Raw genomic sequence first — 9,266 nt, 5'->3', positions numbered from 1 at the left:
CAGCCTATTCTAGCAATTTTATAGCCTTCATACTAACACCAGTAAAATAATTGTAATCCAGCAACATTGCCCAGCAGGGAAGCAGCTTATTTTCAAAACACAGCTAGAGTGAGAAAACTAACAACTCTTAAACGTGAAAAATGAGTATTTTGCTTTCTCCAGACCGGATGATTCATTTTTTTAGTGGCCCTAGCTACAGTTCTTAGTTTTGGTTTGAATTATTGAGCCCAGGCTTTTTTAGCAGGAGGACTGGATTGATACTAGTGTCGTATCCTAAAGCCTGGCACTAGTTTTGATCTCAGTCATGGCTATGACGCAGCAGTGTGCATTGTTGTGAGATAAAGATTAAACCCTTTCTAGCTCTCTTTGGTCATTTGAAGAGCAGCACTGAACTGCTTTGAAAGGAGTTCTGTCCAGAAGATCAGCCAGTGGACTCTCAGTTTAATCCTCTGAAATGCCTGAAAACATTCTTGCCAAAATATATGTACCTTTTCTTTTTCAGAACTCTCTTGATATGATTGAAATGTCAGGCTTCATTTGTGGCTATATATCCTGTGTGTTTTACTTGGGAAGTAGATTTCCTCAGCTGTATAAAAATGTAAGTAGGTTTTTGGCTAAGTACACTTGTATATTTTACAAAATACTCTCTGTTGCTTTAGTTTTTGGATTCTCCCTAAGAGTGAGCCCTCTTGAACTCGAAAGCCTACTTTGCTTTTGTGACTGTCTAAAATGGTAAAGAAAAAAAAAGGTGGTTTTTTTTCCCATTCAGAGGAGGATGGTGAGAATTTTAGGAAGATTATGGTCTTTGATTGATGGAAGAGGATTGTTTGGCCAGAAAAGAGGAAGTGTTTACAGTTGGATTTATCAGATATGAGCAGAAACATCCTTTGTGTGATTGTTGTCATGAGCAAGTGATGTCTCCCCTTTTCTTTCTCCAAACTATTCTACCTTAAGTAACCAGCCATGGGATCAAAAGTTAGAATTAGAGGAAAATTAGTTTAGGATTTTAGCCCCGTTTCACAAAGATGCCATTGCTGACTTTTTTTTTTCCCCCCACAGCCTCTTCATTATCAGTATATTTAAAGAAAAATAAAAACCACAACAGAAGACCTGAAGTTTTTACATTGTCAGTTGTATACAGGCATTGATTATGGAAATGATTAGTTCATTTCCAAGCCTATTCATATTCCCCCTCTACCTTTTCCTTCACAGCTGGAATACCACGGTATGTTCAAAAAGGTCTACTAAACAGACTGATAGAGCAACAGATTTCTTAAGAACTAAATATCATTTGGAAGCAGATTATCCTTGCTGCTTTGCACTTACATAAAAATTACATTAACCGGAGCTGCTTCTAAGAACAATTTCTGTAGTTTTCAGTGATATGTGCCGGAAGTACTAAGCTTGGAGGATTCAGAGCCCAGGAAGAGATGGACAAGAATGACTGAAAGTCTTTGGATGTGTTATAGTACAAAATGCCAAAATTATCTATAACTGGCTACTGTGGTACATTTTTTAACATTTCTTTGTATTTGTAAAAATTTCTTTGTATTTAGTTCCGAAGAAGATCAACAGAAGGCACCTCCTACTTGCTGTTTGCATTAGCCATGATGGGAAACTGTACATATGGATTGAGCCTTGTTTTAAAGATGCCAGCTACTGAATCCTTCCGGGCCCTCTACTTTTTACACCATCTTCCATGGCTCATTGGGAGCTTTGGAGTTTTGTTTCTAGACATTTTTGTATCCTTTCCCTGTTACAGCTAGAGTTTCTCAGGATAGACTTGTTAATAAGTAGGTAATAAATTAAGTGGATTTTTTTTTTTAAATCAAATTTTTTTGTATGATTCTAATCTGATCATAAAATCTTAACTTCTTTCTGAACAATAATTTGTATGCTTTTTATAATAATTCTTGATAAGAATAACAAGTTTATAGAAAATATCTACATTAAAGCTACATTGCACAGGTTAATTTATATCTTGTAGCCAATATGTAGTATACTAAAAGTTGGGGGGAGGAGTTTTGCACATGTGCTGTTTTTCTTACATTTGCTGTCTGATACATGTAAAAAAAACCCAAACAAACAAACAAAACAAACCCCAAACCTGCTTGTTTTTAAATGCAAATATAGAATTATAGCTCTGAGAATTTGGTTAAATTGTAAATGTTATTGCAAGATTGCATTAACGTCAGAGACAAACAATGAGGTTTTGGCAAATTTAGTTTCAGAAAATAGCACTTAACAAAGAAATGCTGCAGCTACCCTTAACTGTATAATTCGGGCCAAAATGAGATGTATTGAGACACTGAGTGCCTCTGAAAACCAGCAGCTATGCTCATTGACTCATGCTGAGGGCTGACTGACTACACAGTTACGTAGATTAGTATGCCAGTTTCCTGAGTCCCGAGCAAAATTAAAACACTGTAATTTTTTATTCTTATATTCAGGGGACATAATAAGATGCCCACAGTATATTAGTTATTGTTAGTCATCCTCTTACTAGGTTGAGCATGAGCATTCTGTGATCAAGAAGTTGAAAGCAAAATGTTTAGAGTAATATTGTACAAATGCTTTAAAAGCCTAGTGAATGGTAGCGTGGTGGTACTTGGTCTTACTGTTCACCATAGGTTTGTTAGTCTTGTTACTATAGCTTGTATTTCACTTAAAATAGTATAAAGAGGAGATTTTCTGATTTTTCCTGAAGAATTTTAGTTTTGTGTCTGAAAACATCTTGGTACTTAGCTCCATGAATTCAACCTATAAAACAGGATAAAATTAAGAGTGATTTCAGGACCATGCTGAAGCATATTGTGTTAATCCATTCCATATTAAAAGGAAGTTCTTTACCAGATTTACCTGGAACAGTTCCAGAAGTTATGATTCCCAGGCATCAGTCTTGTCTTTCTGATTAAAGTAATTTCATAAGCCACTCCAATTAGACTAGTGATGGGACAGCTGACCCTGGCCTTTGGATGGACTGTTAAATTATAATGTCATTCAGAATAGCTGTCTGTGCTTTTTGCATCACCAGCCACGGCGATTTAAGTGGGCAGTTTAGTTAAACATTCTGCATTGTGGGAACATAATACCTCGCTACAGTGGTGAGACTAAACCGTGGTTCATGGCCCGTTTTGAAATAAATTGTAGTTTTATCTTTTTTGAGACAAGGCAGTTTCTTTTGCATGAGCAGGCTGTAGGGATTCAGGGTTGCTAGCCCATGTGGCTGGTTTGAGCGCTCGGGCCTTTTGTTCCATGAACGAAGTAGTGACTCTTTCTTCCACCCCCAGCCCCCCAGCTGGAAACATAAACCGGCCAGTATTTATTTACCCGAAAAACCCTAGAACTTGATCTTGATGACCCTTACAGTACGTTGTATGCATATTTGCAGATGCCTTTCTATGATGTACTCTGAAAAGGAACTTGGCCACAAACCTCCCCCATCTCTGACCCTGCCCCAGGATTGCAGTGCCAGTGTGCACATGACATTAATTTCTGGGTTCTGTCTTGATTGGAGTCTGAATCCAATCTTGCTAATAGTCCTCCAGTTCAAATTATATTGAAAACAGATGCTTCCAAATCAGGTTGAGGAGCTTATAGGAATCTAGTCAAGTATATAGTGTTAGTTGAAAATGTATGAAGTATTTGTAATCAAGAGAAAACAAAAGCAGACCTCCTGCTTTGAGAAGCCCTGAAGGTATGGAAGTCAATGCTTTTAAAGAGAGCTTCATTACTGTCTCTTGCCAAGCAAGAAAATAAAAAAATCTAACAAACTGGTATGTCATGTTGGACCAGAAAACGAAGAACAAGATCACCTGGGTTTTGGAAAACAGAGGAATTAAACCAAAAAGTCATAATTTCTAAGAGGGAGGTGTTTCATAATTGATCATTTGTGTAACAGACAGTCTTTGTTTTGAGGAGTAGTCACAGAAATTGCCTAATTCTAGTAGACTTTTTTCCTGATAGTGTCCAGAGTTTCATTAGGTAGAAAGTAAACTCTCATTTCTCAAGGTCCAAGCAAGGATTAAGAGTTCACTTACTCTGTGTCTGCTGCAGTATTCTTTTGCTTCCATCTGACAAGGCTGGCATTGACTATTTTTAGAAACAAATGGACTCTAGATCATAGCTGGAACAGCAGCTCCAGCGTTACTTAGTGCAGGATTACACTGGAGTTGTTTCAGCTCGGTTTAACAGGATAACACGGTCATCCTGTTTCCTTGGTGTCTAAAGTTAAAGTTATTTGGTTGCACAATAAGCCAGTTATTTTCAATAAATAATGGAAGCGTCCAATTGTTTGTAAAGTATGAATTGTCCTCCTTTTCATTTTAAGAGGAGTTTCATAGCATTACACATTTGAAGTAGAAATTGGACACGATTTTCTTTTGCAGGAAATGTTTCCTTCCAACTGCCGCTTTGCAGTAGGTGGTGGTTGGAGTTTCTCAAGAAATCACAAAACCCAGGGTTTAAATGGGCCTGATAGGGTGCCTTGTCAGTCAGAGACGCTTAGTCCAGGTTTGCCTATTTTAAGGTTCCATGGTGGACCTTATTAAAACGTTATTTTATGTGCATGATTACTTCATGTTTCACTTGTACACAATGATGCAATACTACATATTTTAAAACACTAAATTGGTTGATAAGCAGTTCTGCCCTTAGACTTCTAGCAGCAGCCATCACTAAGTTTCCAAGAGACTGAATCTAGTGCAAGTTTTTCCAGAAAACTTTGTTCTTTTCTGTAAGCCTACTACCCTCTTTCACCCTGCTTCCTTCCTCCCCTGCTCCCACCAAAACCAAACAACTCTGCTTTGTGTTTAGTTCAGACAAAGCCCTTTACCTTTTTTTTTTTTATTTGACATCGCCCTATTGTCAGAGAATTGTGTTCAAATCCTCCACCTGTACTTCTTTTCATTAAGTGTAGCCAGGTTGTTACTAGATAGCCAAAGTATATTCAGCAAGAGCCAAGCTGTTGTACACAGACTCTTCTCTTGCACCTTTTGTGATTTGCAGGGCAAACACTTGGAATCCATTATATACTTCTACAAAACATCACGCTTTGTAATTTAATTACACTGTGTAAAGAATATAAGTCTGACCTGACAATTCAGCCAGGAGAGTTTCCCAGCCTAACATAGAACTACTTCTCTGCGCTCCCATAAATAACTGTTTTTGTCTCAAAACTTTCGTTTTTTGAATTGTCATTAAATTTTTTAATTTAATGAAACAAATTTGGTACACTAGCTCAGTGGCTGTCATGAACTTTACTCTGAGAAGTCAGTTTGGTTGTGTCCTCCACTTTGGGCTGTCTTCATGCTTAGGTCTTAGAGTTTCCCCCCGAAAGTCAGACTTGAGCAGCAGGTTAGTTTCTATATTAAGTAGTCTTGGCAGTTTAGCTTTTATTTAAAAAATATGAGCGGCTGAGTACATATGCTACAAAAACATATTCTGGAAATACTGTTTGATAAGCTCTGCATAACTTGTGTTTATAATTTATTCCTTCTTAAAAGCTCTGGTTTTGTTGCCAACTTAGTGGCTAAGAGTGATAATGCACAGTGCTACATCCCAGGCTTGTCCCAAGTCCACAGTATGATTTCAACAAATTTGATTCCCAGTTCACAGTTTCTTTTTCCGCCAGTGCAACTATTAAGACTTGGGGAGGTGCTCAGCTGCAAGTACAGTTAGGCCTATAAAAAAGGAAAAAAGAAAGGCAGGAAATTTAAGTGGTAGCTATATATGCTGTAAAACTAATTTGCTAAGCTCTAAGAAGAAAGCATTCCCCACATAATACTGTAGAAAGACTAAAATAGGAGTGCTGATCTGCAGTCTCTGAAGGAAATCCTGTCTAGTCTTTAGTTGGGGGGCCTCAGAGGTGGGATGCTGGAAAGCTTTGGGAAGGAGGGATAATTCTTGGGGCTCTGCCTAGGATGTAGAGAATTTCCTCTCCATCCATCCAGGCCTCCCAGAAAGCTTTCTTTTTCTCTCCTTATTTTTATAAATAATTACATACATTAGCCTCAAACTTCTCACAACCATTGTCTACCAGCCAAGTTATTTTAACTGATCTAAAGTGTTCCTGCTAGAATTCTATATGTCAGATTTCCTCCCAGAGAAACTATTTCATTTTTAAAATGGGATTTTACGTGTAACAGTAGTGGTGATCCAGGCTCTATGAAAGTTGAACTTAATGAGCATACATTGGAATTTGTACAAGGCACCCGGGTATACAGATGGCCACTTGTTTCTACACCACATACCTTTAAACATGCTTTCACGCAGATCCTTATGTTGGAGGCTCCCTACTTGACCTCATCTGCTGCACCTGCACCATCTAATGTCCTTCTCAAAACATTCTTCATCAAAGATGGATAGCAAGTAATGCTGGGTTTAGCATAGTCTGCTGCTGAAATCGCTCCATCTTTTAGAAAAAGACAAAAAAAGTGCCTAAAGTGAGCGAAAAAAGTAGGAGCCATAAACCCTGCCGTACAGAGAGTATTGCCACTTTGCTGGCTGGTGGTGGTTTGCCTTGGTGAAGACGGGCGTCTGGCACCTGCTGCTTTGCATTTCACGTCATTTCCGTATCTATTTACTGTGACTAGGAAATCTTTATTCTGTAAGATGCTATGCGTATTCCTTAGAATGGAATAGAAAGGAATACTTAAGGGAAGAGCATAGCTGGATAGGTTTGCATGATATCTTTATATCTTAAAATGGTATCTCTATCAGAAAACAAAGTGGTTTGTGTCAAGTTCAGTACTCAAGTATAAAACTACTCAACTATCTAGTAAAAATTCTGAAGAGTAAGACACCTCTCCTGTCTGCTCTAAATACACACTCCCATATATTTTTAATTTAAAGGCTATGTATGCTTAATGTCAATAATTTTGGTGGAGAGCTGGAACCATCAAGAAAAAGAACAAGTACATACTTGTTAATTCTTTTTAGATTAGCAGTATTTCCGATGGTCTGTTTTACAATAGAAATAAATAATTATGTCTAATTGCACAATTCTGTGTTGAAAATAGCATTAAATATTGAGTTATAGTGTTGTCTGCGTGTCAGTGCTTGTAAATACCAAACCGCCTAGAATTTTGCAGGACATGAGAATTTTGTTTTCTGCTCAGGCCCTGCTGATCTATTGCTAAGAAAAGTTCTTAATAACTTCCCCTCCTTACCAGCATCTACCCTCAGCCCAGCCCGCAGTATTTAGACCACTGAGGCTGGAGTAGTACAGGACAATACGTTTGATTCCACCATTGTTCCTAGATGAACCTTGTTCCTATTCTGCTTCTAATGAATTTCACGCTTAGGACCCTTGCAAACACGAGGATGAGGTAGTAAAGGATACTGTCATATGTATTTGAGCCATATAACCAAGGGGGTCTGAAGTTTTGTGTTAGAATTTTTCTGTGTGTTTCCTTTTCTAGTGTTGCAAGTAAAATATGATTAAACTTTTTGCCATAAAAAAATACTGAAAATGAGCGTTAAGTGGGATTTGGAAAAGGTTATATGCTAATGTAGGAAATTCCACAGTCGGGATTAAATAAATGGATAATACTTACACTACAGTACATGAATTAGATACAGCAAGTTTTAAGCTTTCCTCTGCGGACTGTGGTATTCAGAGTCTGTGCCAGAACTAAATGGATGGCTGCTTTTATTCTGTACAGCTTATTTTGGCTTTAATTGAAAGCAAGTACTGCAAATGCTACCTCTGTATCCTAGTTAATTACTTCCTTACCCCAAAATAACAGATGACTGTGCAATTCATCCTGTATCGTCAGCACAAGGAAAGACAAGCTGGTTTAGCAGCACTGGAAGTGGAACCGTTGCTGGTGAACGAGGAGACTGCCTAGTATCAGGCTGGATTCGGCTCCTGTTTTCATTGGATTCTGCTCTTGGATGACTTTGACAAACAGTTAAGATTGCAGTTGCTTAGGGACCAAATTTATTACTTATTTTTTATTATTTATTTTGTCATTAATTTGTCATTACTTATTTGCAAATGACATGCCAATAATAAAATATTTAATATTTACTGTGTTGTTTCAGGATAGATACAATTTTTTTTTCCTGATTTTTTCCCATTTTAGCTCTTTCTCCCCAAAGTGTGATATGGAGTCACAGCACTAGGTGCTGTAGAAATATTTGTTTGACATCATGATACAGTGCATATCGTAGGATGACTATTTATTTTTAGATGAACATGTACATCTAGTTAACAGTAGTGTGGCTGGTTTAAAAACAATGGATGAGATTACCCCTGTGCCTTGAACCCAACCTGGAGTTACAGACTGCTCGGTCCTGTTGCACTGTATGTCAGATTTGGCCTTTTTTATTCACACTCAATTTTGTATGCATCAGAAGAAAAAACATCCTATAATTAAGTAACTTCAGAGCAGGGGATCTGCTATTGAAGCAAAAGCAGAATCCTGGTGTAAGTTGGTGGGAGCCTCATGTACAGCTCATTGCAGAGTATCACTATGCATTTTATTTTTAAGAGTTAAAGCATTTATACATCGATACCTGTGTGTTCCAAGGAATACAATTACTGTATGTCATCATATACCCCATATAAACTTTTTGTACAGCATGCATTTTCTTTGCAAGCTTCTGGTTTAGAGAAGTAAAAAAAAAAAAAAATTAGAAGCTAAGGAGACTGACCTTTGCAATTGCGGATTTTTTGCAATACTGTTGTGTTTGAAGAAAACTTTAATAAAATTACCTCAAAGAATAAAGTTGTTAATATTTCGTTGACTATATGTATAATGATTCACTCTTCAATAAATAAGTTTGTGAATAGAAGAGCTGCTTTTTAATAAAGGTCAATATGTGCATTTTATACATTTGTGGGCTTATCCTGAAGCTCGTTCCCTTTGATTTCAGATAACAAAGGGACGCGATTTAAATTTTGTTTTTAAATAATAAAAACTAATAAATAATCAATTTCTTTTTAAATAATAAAAGAAACTAATGAGTGCAATTGATCGTATCTAAATTGCTGCCAAAAGTGCACACTAAAAATGAAGCACTTTTCTCTCTGAACTTTTATAGAACTTCACGTATCACTGATGATAACCCATGAAACAGGGTTGGGGTGGTTTTGGAGGGGTGGGAGGCAATCTCATCCCTGCTGCTATATATGGAAATTTAATTTCAACTTCTGTTGCAGCAGTAACTTACATGAGTAACTGAATTCTGTGGTTTTGCCAGAAATGAACTGGGTCCCGTCAAGTGATGACTGAGTGCGAGATGGTGGATTAGGTGTCAGT

General features: G+C 37.4%; 1 protein-coding gene across 1 annotated transcript in view; it reads left to right on the top strand.

The window, feature by feature from the left end:
• Positions 1–8,739, top strand: part of PQLC2L (PQ loop repeat containing 2-like) — an 18,147-nt gene extending 9,408 nt beyond the window's left edge. Inside the window, exons 7-9 of the mRNA XM_009333932.1 lie at positions 503–598; positions 1,557–1,742; positions 7,749–8,739. Of these exons, the coding sequence (XP_009332207.1) occupies positions 503–598; positions 1,557–1,742; positions 7,749–7,850 (384 nt within the window). The 3' untranslated portion in view covers positions 7,851–8,739. The remainder of the gene's footprint in view (positions 1–502; positions 599–1,556; positions 1,743–7,748) is intronic.
• Positions 8,740–9,266: the final 527 nt, after the last annotated feature.

Source organism: Pygoscelis adeliae, unplaced genomic scaffold, assembly GCF_000699105.1.
Source record: "Pygoscelis adeliae isolate BGI_AS28 unplaced genomic scaffold, ASM69910v1 Scaffold241, whole genome shotgun sequence".
Lineage (NCBI taxonomy): Eukaryota > Metazoa > Chordata > Aves > Sphenisciformes > Spheniscidae > Pygoscelis > Pygoscelis adeliae.
Note: the sequence above shows the minus strand (reverse complement) of the source record. Positions and strands in the feature narration are given on the sequence as shown.